The 16,683-nt window shown below is 38.4% G+C and overlaps 1 protein-coding gene across 2 annotated transcripts in view; it reads left to right on the forward strand.

Moving 5' to 3' along the window:
* The first annotated feature begins 1,573 nt into the window (after positions 1–1,573).
* The window catches only part of slc26a10.S (solute carrier family 26 member 10 S homeolog), a 30,131-nt gene continuing 15,021 nt past the window's right edge, over positions 1,574–16,683 (forward strand). For both annotated transcript variants that reach the window (XM_018250089.2, XM_041584432.1), the window contains exons 1-9: positions 1,574–1,852; positions 5,506–5,616; positions 10,431–10,591; positions 11,828–11,992; positions 12,480–12,632; positions 12,850–12,932; positions 15,225–15,372; positions 15,555–15,668; positions 16,509–16,586. In XM_018250089.2, coding sequence (XP_018105578.1) covers positions 1,588–1,852; positions 5,506–5,616; positions 10,431–10,591; positions 11,828–11,992; positions 12,480–12,632; positions 12,850–12,932; positions 15,225–15,372; positions 15,555–15,668; positions 16,509–16,586 — 1,278 coding nt within the window. In that variant the 5' untranslated portion in view covers positions 1,574–1,587. The remainder of the gene's footprint in view (positions 1,853–5,505; positions 5,617–10,430; positions 10,592–11,827; positions 11,993–12,479; positions 12,633–12,849; positions 12,933–15,224; positions 15,373–15,554; positions 15,669–16,508; positions 16,587–16,683) is intronic.

Genomic DNA, 16,683 nt, shown 5'->3' on the forward strand with positions numbered 1-16,683 from the left:
CTGTGCTATAAAATTGTCATGCAACAAGTTTATAAACTTGTTCCAATTAACTGATCTGGCAGTACTGTTGCTCCAGTCAATATCTGGGTAATTACAATCCCCCATTATCATTACTTTCCCAAAAATAGCAGCCTTTTCTATTTGCATCAGGAGCTTCGCCTCCTCCTCCTCACTTACATTAGGGGGTCTATAGCAGGTCCGGACTGAGAATTAAAATAGGCCCTGGCATTTCAGGTACACAGAAGCCAAATCAGCCCACATAGAGGCCCAAACAGCCCCCACCAGCCCACTAAATACTGATTTTCTATGGGACCTTATAGCAGCCCCTCTGGCATTTGCCAGAACTCACAGATTGCCAGTCCGGGCCTGGTCTATAGCATACGCCTACAATTAATTTGCTGGACTAATTTGCTACAATTGGTGAAGAACTCCACCCATAAGACTTCCCTCATTTTCTAACATAACCTCCTCCTTTATATTCACTTTTAAATCCTGCCTAACAAACAGACATACCCCTCCTCCTTTTCTATTGCCTCTGTCCCTCTGAAACATAGTATAGCCACTGATATTTACTGCCCAGTAATGCAACTCATTCAGCCATGTTTCACCCACACCAATCACATCATATTTTCCCTCCAGCTCTCCCATTTTACCAATTACCAGTAGCGATATGGGTAATTAAGCATTCTTAGCTAGGATGTCCACTTTGGGTCAGTTTGTGCAGATGAGAACTTACCCCCAAATATACATATTTTTGCATGTTAAACTCTATATGGATTATTTGGAAATGGGTCCTACTAATCCTTGTAAAAAAGAAAAGGGCTTATGAGGATGACTCAAACCCCTCGCATGACATTAACACAGCGGTGAAGCTTTCACTGATGCAACACACAGGGGCTCAGACACTCTCGGCAGCACCAATTTTACATCTCTCACTCCCATAGACACGTCTTCCTTCTTTGCCACCCCTTCAATCTAATGTACACATAGAATATTGTGGATGTCCCCCTCTCCCCATAGATATTGCACAGATATAATTTGTTTGTATAGATAAATAAATTAGAAGACATTTGTTTGTAGGGAAATATATCCATGCATTTGTTATTTTGCCCACATCGAAAAATCATGGCTTTAGTATTTCCTAAATTTGCTAAATGTTTGGTACTTTTCAGCAGTGCTGTCGATAATTGGTTTGAAAAATAATGAGTCATTTAAAAGTACTTCATGTAGTAAAAATTGATCTGCTGTGGTTTACATGGTCAATAGTGAGAAATTTGGGTAAAAATAAAAGCATAATATTTAAAAAAGGTTAAACATGAACTTAGTTCCAGTGTTTCAAATTTCTACAGCTTTTAAACCCTTTTTGCATAGTCCTGTTCCTTATAACAGAACCGTTGTCTTCTACCCATGTCTCCTTTTAACATAAGTGGTTAATAAAGGATGTTTTCAGGGAGGATATTACCAGCACAGACATACTTATGATTGGCCCACTGACCCAAGCAGGAAGAAAAAAGAGATTAGAGAGTTATATAAGGATTTCCCTTGCCTTCATGCCCAGTGGTCTCAGGTTACATTGCTGCACTCAGTATGAGCACACTGGCAGTGTGCAGGAGCATCTATACGGAAGAGCAGTTTCACAAGACCTATGGCTCCCATAAGGATCTAGAGAGGCCTCCCTTGAGGTTAAGAGACAGATTAGCAAGGAGCTGTACTTGCTCAGCTCATGCCTTCCTCCATTTACTGAAACGTAGGGTTCCCATTCTGAGCTGGCTGCCCAGGTACAAGCTAAAGAAATGGCTGCTTGGGGACCTTATTGCTGGCTTGACAGTTGGCATTGTCCACATCCCACAAGGTATGTTACAGTATATTATAAGGATTATTTTACACAATTACAGTACCATTAAATTTAATAGCAATTAGGGAGGAGATGCAGGCATTCAGCACTGTAATATTGCAGTTCTAACTAAAAGTTTTTGTACATTAGTTCGTTATTTTGCAGTTAGACCTAAAATATAGCCTTGTGTTTTTTTAATTTTCTTTGATTGGATGTATGGAGAAGACAAAGGTGCATTACAAGAACTGGGTTCTTTGTCCTTAGTGATTGGTCACTATCTATCCATTATCCGGAAACCAATTATCCAAACATTTCTGAATTATGGGTAGACCATCTCCCATAGACTACATTTATTTACAATAATTCCAATTCTGAAAAGTTATTTCCCCTTTTCTCTGTAATAATAAAACAGTAACTTGTAGTTGATACCAGTTACGATATAATTAATCCTTACTGGAGGAAAAACAATGCTATTGGGTTTATTTACTGTTTAAATGAGTTTTAAGTAGACTTGAGGTATGGAGATCCAAATTACATAAAGATCCCTTACCTGGAAAACCATGGGTCCCGAGCATTCTGGATAATAGGTCCTATACCTGTATTATCATTCAGCACAGTTGTAGTTACATTTGTGCCAGTTTTCTAGTTAATCAGTGAACTGTTCAGGCACAACTGTCTGCTCTACCCATTGATGCATGTTCCCATCTGTCCATATTGTTTAGACATTTAGGAAAAATAGTAATTAAAGCCATCTATTTTTGACCAAGTATCTCTTCCAGTAGGAGAATTGTTCTTGGCTTTAAACATAGATTTGCATCAAGGGAAATAAAAGGGATGAATACAATACAGGATCAGTATATATTTGAATTCAGTATCAATAATTTTTTTTCTCTCTAAACTCTTCCTTGGTTTGTTAGTATATCAGATAATCTCTATTTCACACCAGGTGGATGGCATACCATGGGTGATGGATACATCAAAACAAATTAAGTTTCAAGTTCACTGATCATGGATAAGGGATCTTTCTGCAATTTGGATTTCTATACTCTACTTAAAATTCATTTAAACATTAAATAACCCCAATAGGATTGTTTTGCCACCAATGTAGATAAAGATTTCTTTGTTTTATTATTACAGAGAAAACGGAAATTTAAGTTTTAAAAAATGTTTTAATTATTTTTTGTAGAAAGTCTATATGTGAGATGGCCTTCCCATAATTCAGAGCTTTCTGGATAACAGGTTTCCATATAATAGATCTCATACCTGTATAGGGAAAAATATGAACATATAATGGATTATTTTCCAAAATCCAAAAATTTCTGATAATTTTCGGAAAATCCACACAGATTTTTTTCCACTTATTTATCAAAACATTTTCCTGAAAATTTCCTGGGTGGGAAAAAACTTGATAAAATCGTAAAGAAATTCGAATCATACAAATTTTTTTGGATTTGACACCCGAAAACTCTTTTTTCGGATTATTGCCCAAAAACCACAAAATTTTCGGATGATTGCACAAAACCCAGAGCAAATGGGACTTCTCCCATTGACTTTTACATGCAGGTCTATGTTGGAGTACTTTTTTATTCTCACTTTACTTTTTTTACTTTTATTTTTTTCCACTAAAAATCAGGGTTTTATAGTAAAAACAGCTCAAATTTTTCGAGTTTGGTTGGTATTTGGACTTTAATAAATAACCCCCTTCAAGTATTCTCTGGAGCAGTTTTGGAAAATTTTTGCATTTCAACATGTGCTTTGTTTCAGATTAGACATCAGTCCTTTTAGCCTTACAATGGAGTAAACAGTAAGGAAGAAAATATGATTGCTAATGTAAATGCCCCACAGTTATCTAATAATCTGATATTATGATAAGGTTTACAGTCCAAAAAAGTCCAAAAATATGTGTTTGTTTTTATGGAAAAGTGTTGGCATGGTTTCAGTTTTATACATGCTATTTAAATATTTTTCATTTGTTTAAAATATGTGTATAGCTTATTGACTTGAAGTGAACAACTGTCTTCCACCAGTAACTTTCACAATCCACTGCAATGTTTCTCCAAGAGCGCGATGTAGTGATGGCCGAATAAATTTGCCTGGCGTGAATTCACTGCGAATTTCCGCGTCTTGCCACCGGGCGTCAATTTTCGAATTTCACAAATTTTCGGGAAAGTCACATGACTTGGGGCAGCTGGGAAATTGACAATATGTCTAGCCCCATGTCAGATTTCAAAATTGAATATAAAAAAATCTGTTTGCTCTTTTGAGAAATGGATTTCAGTGCAAAATTCTGCTGGAGCAGCACTATTAACTGATTCATTTTGAAAAAAATGTTTTTCCCATGACAGTATCCCTTTAAGACCCTTTAATTTTTTGGTGTTACTGGTGCTTTGAGGAGCTACTTGACAGACTCACACAGCAGATTTTTTATGGTTTTCAAACACAATTTTTTCGGAGGAAAAGAAAAACTAAAATCAAACTTTCAAACTTGCTGAGGTCATGTAGAAGTCAATGGCAGTTTACAATTTACAGTTTCGCTGGGTTCATACAATAATCCAAAAAAAAAGTTTTCAGGCTGTAATCTGAAAAAAATCTGAGTTTTTGGGCGTCAAATCTGAAAAAATCGCACACTTCTGAATCTTTTTCCCGCACCAGATATTTTTCTAGTGAATGTGAAAAATGAATAAATGCGCAGGGGTGTTCTAGATTATTGATATATATTACCATAGAAACGATAAACCTAGGCTATAATCATCAAAACCAATTTAAATACTTTCCATAAAAATGTGTCTTTTAGAATATTGTCTATACATGTTCCTCTTGCCCTTTTTTTTTGTCTTTGTTAAAAATGTGTACTTTAGAACATCATTCCATTCATTCTTTTATCAAGTTACTATAAAACTAGCACCATGTTAGAAGCTCAAACAAAAGAAAATGAATGGAGTATGTTGAAGGACTGTGGCTCTTGCACTTTAGTTGTAGAACCTTGTGGAGAATTCACAACTAGCTCTGCCAGGCTACCTATCAGTTGCTTCTGGTTCCCTTTGAGGGTCAGTCCAACAGTTTTAGAGAGCTTCTGGCTAAATGTAGACAACTAAAGGTGATTCATTAATAGCATTAATGAAGATGCAACATTTATATTATTATCTCTGGTCACTATGGGGCAGATCTACTTAGGGTCGAATATCGAGGGTTAATTAACCCTCGATATTCGACTGTCGAAGTTAAATCCTTCGACTTCGAATATCGAAGTCGAAGGATTTAGTGCTATTCGTTCGATTGAACGATCGAAGGAATAATCGTTTGATTTTAACCCATCGATCGAACGAAATTCCTTTGATCAAAAAAAGCTTAGAAAGCCTATGGGGACCTTCCCCATAGGCTAACATTGAGATTCGGTAGGTTTTACTTGGCAAAGTAGGGAGTCAAAGTATTTTTTAAAGATATAGTACTTCGACTATCGAGTGGTCGAACAGTCAAACGATTTTTAGTTCGAATTGTTCGATTTCGAAGTCGTAGTCGAAGGTCGAAGTAGCCCAAAAACACGTTCGAAATTCGAAGTATTTTTTCTTCTATTCCTTCACTCGAGCTAAGTAAATGTGCCCCTATATGTCTATTTTGCATGACCCTGGAAATGAATTCCAATATTTACATCAATGTTTATTTATTTTTAGGTATGGCATTTGCCCTTTTGACGTCAGTGGCACCAGTTCATGGTCTTTACACCTCCTTCTTCCCTGTTGTACTTTATATGCTCCTAGGAACTGGCCGTCATGTTTCTACCGGTGAGCTGCAAGTAACTTTGAGCTTCTTAATGTAACTGCATGTCTGGTATAAGTATTCTAAGTGCATGTGCAGGTGCATTGTCTTACATTTAGCCTGTAGTATATTCCAGGCTTTTTTAATGTTCCTCAACTGGCAGGCGAACAAAGGGCCTATATCTGTTATAACCCTGTGTTTAACACTATTTGGTTCTTGTGTTGCTCATGATCTAGACAATTTATTTTTGTTCTTGTGTCTATGTTGGTTTTCTCCCACATCCCAAAAGCTTCCAGGCAAGTTAACTGGCTCCTGAAGAAAGTGACCCTAGTGTTTTGAATGAAAGTGATAATGGCCTTGTTTGCACTGGGACTGATGTACAGTAAACGACGAGAAATCTCATTAAAGCACTGTAGAATCATATTGGTACAATATAAATAAAGGATAATAAAAACCATAATAATAAACAGATCTGAGTAGTTTGTTAAATTGACTGTTGCTGCATATTGCAGCACGCTGGAAGGCTTTCTGGCTGGTAAACTGTAAAATTCGTTTTGAATTGAAAAAATTATATACTGTATACCCTTGACATTGTTTTCTGTAAAATGTAATATAAAAAGTGGAATCAGCATTTCAAAAAGGTATGCTCCTAAAAAAAGCAATTTCCGATCAGCCCACTCCAATGACAATAGTTGTTTACACTTATGTATGTGATATATTAATTAGATATATAGATAAGTAAGGGTTCCGACTTGCGTCAGTGTGTTCAGAGTTATTAATTGGAAAGAAAGATATCCCTTCTTTATCAAATAAAACGTGTTTTTAATTACCTATAAAACAACTGTAGAGCGACTTCTTAAGAAGAAAAATACCAATTATTCTTAACAACTCATTACTATATTTAATCGTTTAAAAGATTGGCTCCTTTGATGACACTTAAGGGGCCGATTCATTAACTTCGAGTGAAGGATTTGAAGGTAAAAAGCTTCGAATTTCGAAGTTTTTTTTGGGCTACTTCGACCATCGAATGGGCTACTTCGACCTTCGACTACGACTATCGAAGGATTCGAACTAAAAATCGTTCGACTATTCGACCATTCGATAGTCGAAGTACTGTCTCTTTAAAAAAAAATTCGACCCCCTAGTTCGGCAGCTAAAAGCTACCGAAGTCAATGTTAGCCTATGGGGAAGGTCCCCATAGGCTTTCCTAAGTTTTTTTTGATCGAAGGATATTCCTTCGATCGTTGGATTTAAATCCTTCGAATCGTTCGATTAGAAGGATTTAATCGTTCGATCGAAGGAATAATCCTTCGATCGTACGATCGTACTATCTGCGCTAAATCCTTCGACTTCGATATTCGAAGTCGAAGGATTTTAGTTCCTAATCGAATATCGAGGGTTAATTAACCCTCGATATTCGACCCTTGATGAATAAATTTGCCCCTTAATAAGAAAAAAACATTTATTGCATAAAGTGCCAGTGCATTCAGTTATTTCAATTCATTAATTTACTCATATGAGGCTTAAAGTGGCCAAGTGTGCCGTTAATAACTAAAGTGACTCGGTGCTAAGTTGATAGTCAACTGTAAGAATTAATTGAAAAATTAAAAAAAAAAAGTACTGAGTCACTTTAGCTATTAATGGCTATGGATGTAGCGAACGGCGGAAAAAATGTTCGCGAACTTGCGTCAAAAATGCGAACGGTTCGCGAACGTCGCGAACCCCATAGACTTCAGTGGGAAGGCGAATTTTAAAAGCTAGAAAAGACATTTCTGCCCAGAAAAATGATTTTAAAGTTGTTTAAAGGGTGCAACGACCTGGACAGTGGCATGCCAGAGGGGGATCAAGGGCAAAAATGTATCTGAAAAATACATTGTTGACACAGCGATGCGTTTTGTGCTGTAAAGGGCAGAAATCACACTACGTCACTCAGGTGATGTTTCTGGACACGGAATGTGAAAAAGCTCACACAGCTAGGTGGCACTTGGTTAAAGACTGGGCAAACAATGCCTGCAAGGGCAACGTATACAGTAGTGGGTACGGAATATATTATTGCTGCTGTAAAAACATCACTCAGGTGATGTTTACGGACACGGAATTATTATTGTTATTTAGACAGAATGTGAAAAAGCTCACACAGCTAGGTGGCACTTGCATACCTCCCAACTGTCCCTCTTTTGACCACTCAACCCCCTGTCCCTCTTTTGTACTGGAAAGTCCCTCTTTTCTCTGAACTGAACAGCCAGAAAAAAAAACAGTTTCTAACTTAATTAGCTTTTGGCAGAGAGCTCAGAACAGCTAACAGGTGCAAATAAGATACTTTGTAACAATTTTGACTCTGGTTGGTGCTGGTAGTGGTGAACTACTAGGAGGAGCAGCACACCAGTCCCACTCCCCAACACAGCTAGACTAATAGCACTGGGCTCTTATAGTAGCAAAGTAAAAAAACAAAAAAGAAAATAAAAGCAGTCCATACAAGGACTATTGGGTTATTACAGCAGTCAGCAGATGAGATCAGAAGCAGTGCCCACAGCAGCTACATACAGAGCACTGCAGTAGAAGGTAGATTACTAGTCAGCAAAGCTACCTAACCTAAACTCACTGTCCCTCAAATCCCTGCAGAGTTCTGTCCCTACAATACAGAGCAGTATCAAGTAGATTACTAGCCAGCAAAGTTACTATCAACTGTCCCTCAAAACAGCTCTCTCCCTACACTAGCTCTTCCAAGCACACACAGGCAGAATGAAAAAACGCTGCAGGGCTTCAGTTTATATATGGAAGGGGAGTGGTCCAGGGGGTGTGGGGGTGGTCCAGGAGGGAGAGCTTCCTGATTGGCTGCCATGTATCTGCTGCTCTGGGGTGAGAGGGCAAAAATAAGCGCCAGCTAAGGCGAACCCAAATTGGCGAACGTCACGCGACGTTCGCGAACATTCGGCGGACGCGAACGGTCGATGTTCGCGCGAATTAGTTCGCGGGCGAACAGTCCGCGACATCCCTATTAACGGCACACTTAGCCACTTTAAGCCTCATATGAGTAAATTAATGAGTTGAAATAACTGAATGCACTGGCACTTTATGCAATAAATGTTTTTTTATTATTTAGGGGCAAATTTACTTATGGTCCAATATCGAGGGTTCATTAACCCTCGATATTCAACTGCCGAATTGAAATCCTTTGACTTTGAATATCGAAGTCGAAGGATTTACCGCAATTCGTTCTGTCTTGCATAAAAAAAGGGCATTAACTCAAGGGATAATTATGCCTCTTTATAGGTCCCTGGTAAGGCCTCACCTGGAGTATGCAATGCAGTTTTGGACTCCAGTCTTTAAGAGGGATATAAATGAGCTGGAGAGAGTGCAGAGACGTGCAACTAAATTGGTTAGAGGGGTGGAGGACTTAAATTATGAGGGTATTATGAGGTAAATTATGAGGGTATTATGAGGGTAAATTATGAGGGTCAAGGTTGGGGTTGTTTTCTCTGGAAAAAAGGCAATTGTGAGGGGACATGATGACACTTTACAAGTACATTAGAGGACATTATAGACAAATAGCAGGGGACCTTTTTACCCATAAAGTGGATCACCGTACCAGAGGCCACCCCTTTAGACTAGAAGACAAGAACTTTCATTTGAAGCAACTTAGGGGGTTCTTCACAGTCAGGACAGTGAGGTTGTGGAATGCACTGCCGGGTGATGTTGTGATGGCTGATTCTGTTAATGCCTTTAAGAATGGCTTGGATGATTTTTTGGACAGACATAATATCAAAGGCTATTGTGATACTAAACTCTATAGTTAGTATAGATATGGGTATATAAAATTTAATTAAAGTAGGGAGGGGAGTGTGTATGGATGCTGGGTTTTCATTTGGAGGGGTTGAACTTGATGGACTTTGTCTTTTTTTCAACCTAATTTAAATATGTAACTATGTAACTATGAACGATCGAACGAAAAATCGTACGATTAACGAAAAATCGTTAGATCGAACGAAAAATCGCTAGATCGAACGATTAAATCCTTTGAATCGTTCGATTCGAAGGATTTTAATTCATCAATCGAACGATTTTTCTGCTACCTAAAAATTGTTCCAAAGCCAATGGGGACCTTCCCCATAGGCTAACATTGACTTCGGTAGGTTTTAGGTGGCGAAGTAGGGAGTCTAAGTATTTTTTAAAGAGTCAGTACTTCGACTATCGAGTGGTCGAATAGTCGAACAATGTTTATTTCGAATCGTTCGATTCGTAGTCGAAGTAGCCCATTCGATGGTCGAAGCAGCCAAAAAAAACATTCTAAAATCGAATTTTTTTTTATTCTATTCCTTCACTCGAGCTAAGTGAATGGGCCCCTAAGTGTCATCGAAGGAGTCAATCTTTTGAATGGTTAAATATAGTAATGAGTTGTTAAGAATAATTGGTATATCTCGTTTTTTCTTCTTAAGAAATCGCTCTACAGTTTGTTTGTAGGTAATTAAAAACACGTTTTGTTTGATAAAGAAGGAATATCTTTCTCTCCAATCAATAATAATGGTCATTTTATCAGAAGCCTGTCCTGGGAGGAAAGTGGAGTACCTGGGGGGAACCCTCACAAACACAAGTAGAACATACAGACTTATTGCAGATCAGAAATCTACTGTATGTATACTTGGGAATCGACTGGTAGTAAGCATAGTTCTTCGGGGCAATTTGAGGGTGTAGTGGTCCATTAAATGCATGCAGTGATTTTCACTGATCTTAGTGCATCACTGAAAATAGAGGAGCAGAACATTGCTTGCTGCAAAGCTGAATAATAAAACTGTGGCTGCTCAAGATAATGCAAATATTTAAAGTTACTGTGTATCTCCAGGTACCTTTGCTGTGCTGAGCCTAATGACTGGCTCTGTGATTGATGAACATCTGGCCCAGAATCCCTTGGATAGAAACCTCACAAGTGAAGAGCAGTCAGATATATATGCTCAACGTATAGGAATGGCTGCTGCTATCGCCTTCCTTATGGGCATTATAATGGTAAATACACATGTTGCTCTTCTACCGTTGTAGGTTGTAGATGTTTCCTCTCTTAAAAGGGATTCTGTCATGATTTCTATGGTGTAGTTGCACTGAGTACATTACAAATAATTCATTTTTCCATATACTACCCATGCGCTGCAACCAGTCACCTTGATCGATATTTTGTCCAGATTTCGATCGGGCAAGCTTGACTGTCGGATTTGGGACCACATTGGACCACATTGGACCATTGATGTGGTCCTCGCTCTGACTTTTCATATCCTCTTCACTGTAATGATCGCATTACCATGATATCACCCACCGAGGTGGGCATGTCGGGGGAAAAATTCATTTGTTTGGCAACTTCACCAAATGATTGAATCTTACAGTGTATCACCACCATAAGGCATTGCGGACCCTGATTTGATGTAAAAATCAAACCTGCTGATGGATATCTGCCTGATTTTTGGACAGATATCTGTTGGGTAGGTCCATCATAGGTCCCCATACATGGGCAGATAAACCAAAACGGTCTAAAGGGCACAGATCAGAAGATTAAATCTGCCCGTATGTGGCCAACTAACAGCATTCTCTTTCAGAAGAGACTGAGTTTTTATAATGAAATAATAGACATGGGGAAACTTCACAGTAGGCATTTCCATTTAAAACATTTAGGGCTATAACTATTCACAATATAAAAGGTGATGCTTTGATAACACATAGTTGCTCTCCAGAAGTCTTTCCTTTGATTAGTAAAGATGCCAGATCTGCATGTTTACTGTGTTTTGAGACTGTGTGTTTTACACACTGAAGCATGTGACCTTAAGGGGAACCTTAAACACTTTCTAATAAACATGGATGTTACCATTACAAAATATTGATAAACTGTAGTTCAACTTCATTCCTCACTTCAAAAGCTCAATGAGCCAATGTGCTCCTTTTTTTTTTTTAAACCTGCCTACAATATCTGGATGATTTTTGGTCAGATATCGGTTGGGGTGGCCTGTTGGGGTGCCCTATACTATACTAAAAAATACTATATATATGATTATGAATTTAAAAATTCTCAAGTGGAAAGCCTTCACAAACATAAAAAATGTTGCCTCCTTCTTTGATAGCCATGATCATTTTATAGTAAAGTTAAAGTAAAACTGAGAAGTTCTAGAGGAATCTGAAAGCTGGAAGTGTAATAATAGGCAAATTATTGTACAGTGATACAAATAAATGTGGTATCTCCAACCTCTTTTTTTGCAGGTAGCTATGTTTGTGCTGCAGCTCGGGTTTCTCTCCACTTATTTATCTGAGCCCATAGTGAAAGCCTTTACCAATGCTGCTGCTTTTCATGTCACCATTTCCCAGATTCAAAACATGCTGGGTCTACCACTACCACGCTTCACTGGCTCTTTCACCATCTTCAGGGTAAGTCAAGGGCCATACCCACTGGATAATTTTGGATATTAAAAGACCGGAAGGAAACATCTAATGGTTGAATATATTGCTTCTTGGATAATTCAAACCAAATATTTGACCTACCAGGCACCACATCTTGCCTCTTCTATGGTGGGAAACCAATAAATCAGATTACTGAACAAGACTTTGAGACCAAACTTCCTGGGGTCCACTTCCATTGATTCAGTTCCTTGGAGATCAGGCTGAATGATCTGCCTCTGTTTCTCAGTATTAAATTTGGAATATTTGTGGTCTTCATCATCATCATTGATTAATATAGTGCCAGCAGATTATGCAGTCCTTTTTCACTAATTTAAAGCAAACAGGGGCCTTACAATAATTTAACAAACAAGGCTTTATTATGTGTGTATATATATATATATATATAGTCCTACAAAATGTTTGGCGTAAATCAACAGCCATTATCCTACAATAATTTTTTTTTTTTCTTGTTTAGACATTGACATCAGTTGTCCAGTCTTTACCCATGACAAATGTAGCAGAGCTAGTCATATCCATCCTCTGCTTAATAGTGCTCATTCCAATAAAGGAACTTAATGCCAGATTTCGAACCAAGCTGAGAACTCCAATCCCTGGAGAAATTGTTATGGTAAGGTCTGATACGTTTAGTTTTCCCATATTTTCAGAGATTTTAGGAATCTAAGGAATGACCTACTAACATTTTAATTGTTAAACCAAACGTTATCTCTTGGATTGCAGGTCTTATTTTATATGAAAACTCTATACATAAAATATGTTCTTTTCAAATCTGGGTATAAGACAAACAAGGCATTATTAATATCAAAATTTCTAAATTAAATTTTTAGGTTCTGCTTGCTACAGGGGTTACTTTTGCTTCATCTCTGGATAGCCGATACAATGTTCAGATTGTTGGCAGCATACCTGCGGGGTAAGAATTTTATTTATTATAACTTAGATGGAAATTTGTACACGTGGGAAAATTTGATCATCCCCTATATCTCAAGGCTACAGATAAAAACATTAGGGCTCACTGAATATTTGAAGGGTACAAAGACCCACAAATGGACATTTTGTATTTTACACCCTGCCCTTTGCACTCTGAGCACAGATGTTTTCACCCCATGATTAAGCACAAAGACCTGTTCTTCCCACATGTGTTGGGAGGAGTAAATGGCTCTACAGTTTTACATACAGGGCAGCCACTAGTACACCGCAAATTTCCCCTTAATGGGCCTTTAGGTTGGGCTTCCAGGGTTATTTAGAACAGCAAATGATATGTCACACCAGATCTCTACCTAACTTTCCATCAGGATAACTTATTCACTGCAACAGGCTCACTCAATGATGGGCACATCTGCAGCCTGTGATCCTATGTATAATGGGCGAATTTATTCGCCAGGCGAATTTCCACGTTTCACAGCTGGAGAATAAATTTGCATAATTGCTGTTATAATTCGCCGACGCTGGCAACAATTCTAGGTGCCCATTGACTTTATTCAGTTTGCGAATTTCGCTAATTTTTCAGTGAACCGAAACTGGAGAATAATCCTATGATGTATCCTAATAGAAGGCATATACAGTAGGAGCTGAAGATAATGAAGGGATAACATATCCCTGTTCAATTAACCCCTGGTTGTTGCTTCTCTTACTTTTTCCACTTCACTTCCCGGAATCATTTGTGTTTGTAAGCTGCCTTCAACCCCAGTTAGTCGGGGGACACACTACATGTGTAACATATACAACTCCATTTCTTGTAACCAAACTAATGTCAACTACAAATGAATAAGTAGAACAACAGCATTTGATTCATGGCAGATGGCAGAACTAGCTTAATGTAGCCTGAACTGGTTGCTTGGAGCCTATGTGCTGTGTAACCCTGGTTAGGCATGTTAGAGGCTTAATGAAAACTGGAAGCCATGTCATGGTGAAAACAAGATGATTTAATGGATGAGCAATAAACAAAACTTTAAATATACAGACCAGTGGTTCAGGCAGATGCCAAATAACAATTCCATGTAGAAGGCAGAAGGTCTTTGCAGGCAGCAAACAAGGGCAAACCCATGTTGCAGCCCACAGGTCACCCAGGGCAATCTGATGAATAAAGAATACGGATAAGGGCACCCTGGGCAAGGCAGGCACTCAGGAAACTAGGGAACCCTAGAATCACAGTAAGGGGCTAAATAGAAGAACAAAACTCAGTGATCCATTGTTGAGAAGGTGTAGGAAGCAGGCTTATATGGCCACTTAATTAGACAGTTGCCTGCAACAATAATTAATGGTATTGTCCCTGAGGGCAACAATAGGTGCAGACAGAGGGAAAGGAATCTAACAACATAGAGCTCCCAAAGCCTCATGTGGTTCAGTGAGGATGAGCACAGACTTCTCAGTATAAGGTCCTGGGTTCTAGACCTGATTTGCTGACAAGTTCATATAGAAAGCCTTGACTTGGTTTGAGGGTAATTCTAGTTTAATGAAACATACATGCTTCAAAGAACTTTTAAAGACGTTGTATTTATTATTCCACACGATAATGAAGTGCTCAACCCCTGTGTTCCGTCTCGTCAGACCAGGTGCTTAGTGGTCAATTACCCTCTCTGCCATGGGTTGAAATCATATATTCAGTCCATACGACCATAGCACACTGACAAACAGGTTTCTGTTGCGTTTCAAGTGTTTTATTGGCTCATTACAGTAGAAAAAGGCAACGTTTCGGGCCGCACAGGGCCCTTTATCAAGCCTTTATCAAGGCTTGATAAAGGGCCCTGTGCGGCCCGAAACGTTGCCTTTTTCTACTGTAATGAGCCAATAAAACACTTGAAACGCAACAGAAACCTGTTTGTCAGTGTGCTATGGTCGTATGGACTGGTTGTATTTATTATTGACTTGTATTTACTTGCCACATATACACATCCAGAAAGCTCAGAATGAGGGGAAAAGCAAAATAATTTAATTTTTAAAATTAATTTCCTTTTTCCCTGTAATATTAAAACAGTAGCTTGTGCTTGATGGTAACTTAGCTGCATTAATCCATATTGGTGGCTAAACAGTCCAACTGGGTTTCTTTCTTGTTTAAATGATTTTAGCAGCCTTATCCAAAAAAAAAAAAACCCAGTACCGAGCAGTCTAGATACTTAATCCTGCTTGGTATACGTAAGTGGCATCATTTTTGGGTTTTAAATTACTCTGCCTCTTTAATGCAAATGTATCTATTCTTCTACAGGTTTCCAGCTCCAAAGCTGCCATCACTGAAAGTAATTCCCAAGGTTGTTGGGGACACCATAGCCATAACATTTGTGGGTTACGCAGTGTCTGTCTCGCTTGCCATGATCTATGCAGAAAAGCACAGATACAGCATTGACCCAAACCAGGCAAGTTCTCTATACAGACTTCTCTGAGCCCCCCTGCCCTCTACTGACGTCTAGAATAACTGACTTTACAACAAGAGCTGGAACTAGTTCCTAAGGGAAACTGTAACGGGAAATAAACAAACATTATTGCTCAACACTTTATTTTATATGTACAAATAGGAATTTGGATGTTTTTTTTCCAGGAACTCTTGGCCCATGGGATATCCAATATTGTTTCTTCTTTGTTTACCTGCTTTCCCAGCTCAGCAACGTTGGCTACAACTAACATTCTTGAAAGTGCAGGTGCGCACACCCAGGTGAGTATTCCAATATTGCAAAAATGCAATACAGGTGTGGGATCTGTTATCCAGAAACCCATTATCCAAAAAGCTCTAAATGACGGGAAGGCTATCTCCTATAGACTCCTTTTTTTAATCAAATCATTACGTTTTTGAAAAATGATTTCCTTTTTCTCTGTAATATGAAAACAATACATTGTACTGTATCTAGTGATGGGCGAATTTGGGCAGTTTTGCTTCAACGAAATTCGCAAAACGGCGGCAGTTTCGCTAATTAATTGCCGGCGGCGAATCGCGGGAATTCACTGTGAATTCGCGCCTGGTGAGTAAATTCTCCCATCACTAACTGTATCCCGACGAAGATGTTATTAATCCATTAAACACCTTAATGGAGGCAAAACCATCCTAATGTGTATCATTAATGTTCAAAATATTTTTAAGTATACTTAAGAGATGGAGATCCATATTACTGAAAGATTGCTGATCCGGAAAACTCCAGGTCCCCAATTATTCTGGATAACAGGTCCCATACCTGTGGTATCATTTTAATGATAAAATACACAAAGTCAAGGAACATTTAGTTATTTTTATTACCTGAATGATTTTTATTTTTACTTAGCATCCTTCTTTTAATTTTTTCTCTCATACTGGAACACATTATATTCGCCAAGAAACAGGGCAGAACATAAATTGTATCAGGGTCTTCAGGTGGAGCAACAGTACCTATTGGTAGGGATCAGGTCTGAATTGGTGGGGTCTACCTTTTTATTTCCCAGTACCCCTATGGCCCAGTCCGACCCTGGGGTTTCTTCTAATGAACCTATAAAAAGAACAGTAATATTATGTCTCATTTTCCAGCTTTCAGGTTTCTTCACCAGTGGTGTGGTTCTGATCGTACTGATCTGGATTGGACCTCTCTTTAACTACTTGCCAAAGGTGAGATAAAGGTTTATTGTCACATGATTATATACAATAAATTCAAAACATCCAGAACCCCCAATGAAGATTTCATTGTAAATAAAGATAAGGGATA

This window comes from Xenopus laevis, chromosome 2S (genome assembly GCF_017654675.1).
Source record: "Xenopus laevis strain J_2021 chromosome 2S, Xenopus_laevis_v10.1, whole genome shotgun sequence".
Lineage (NCBI taxonomy): Eukaryota > Metazoa > Chordata > Amphibia > Anura > Pipidae > Xenopus > Xenopus laevis.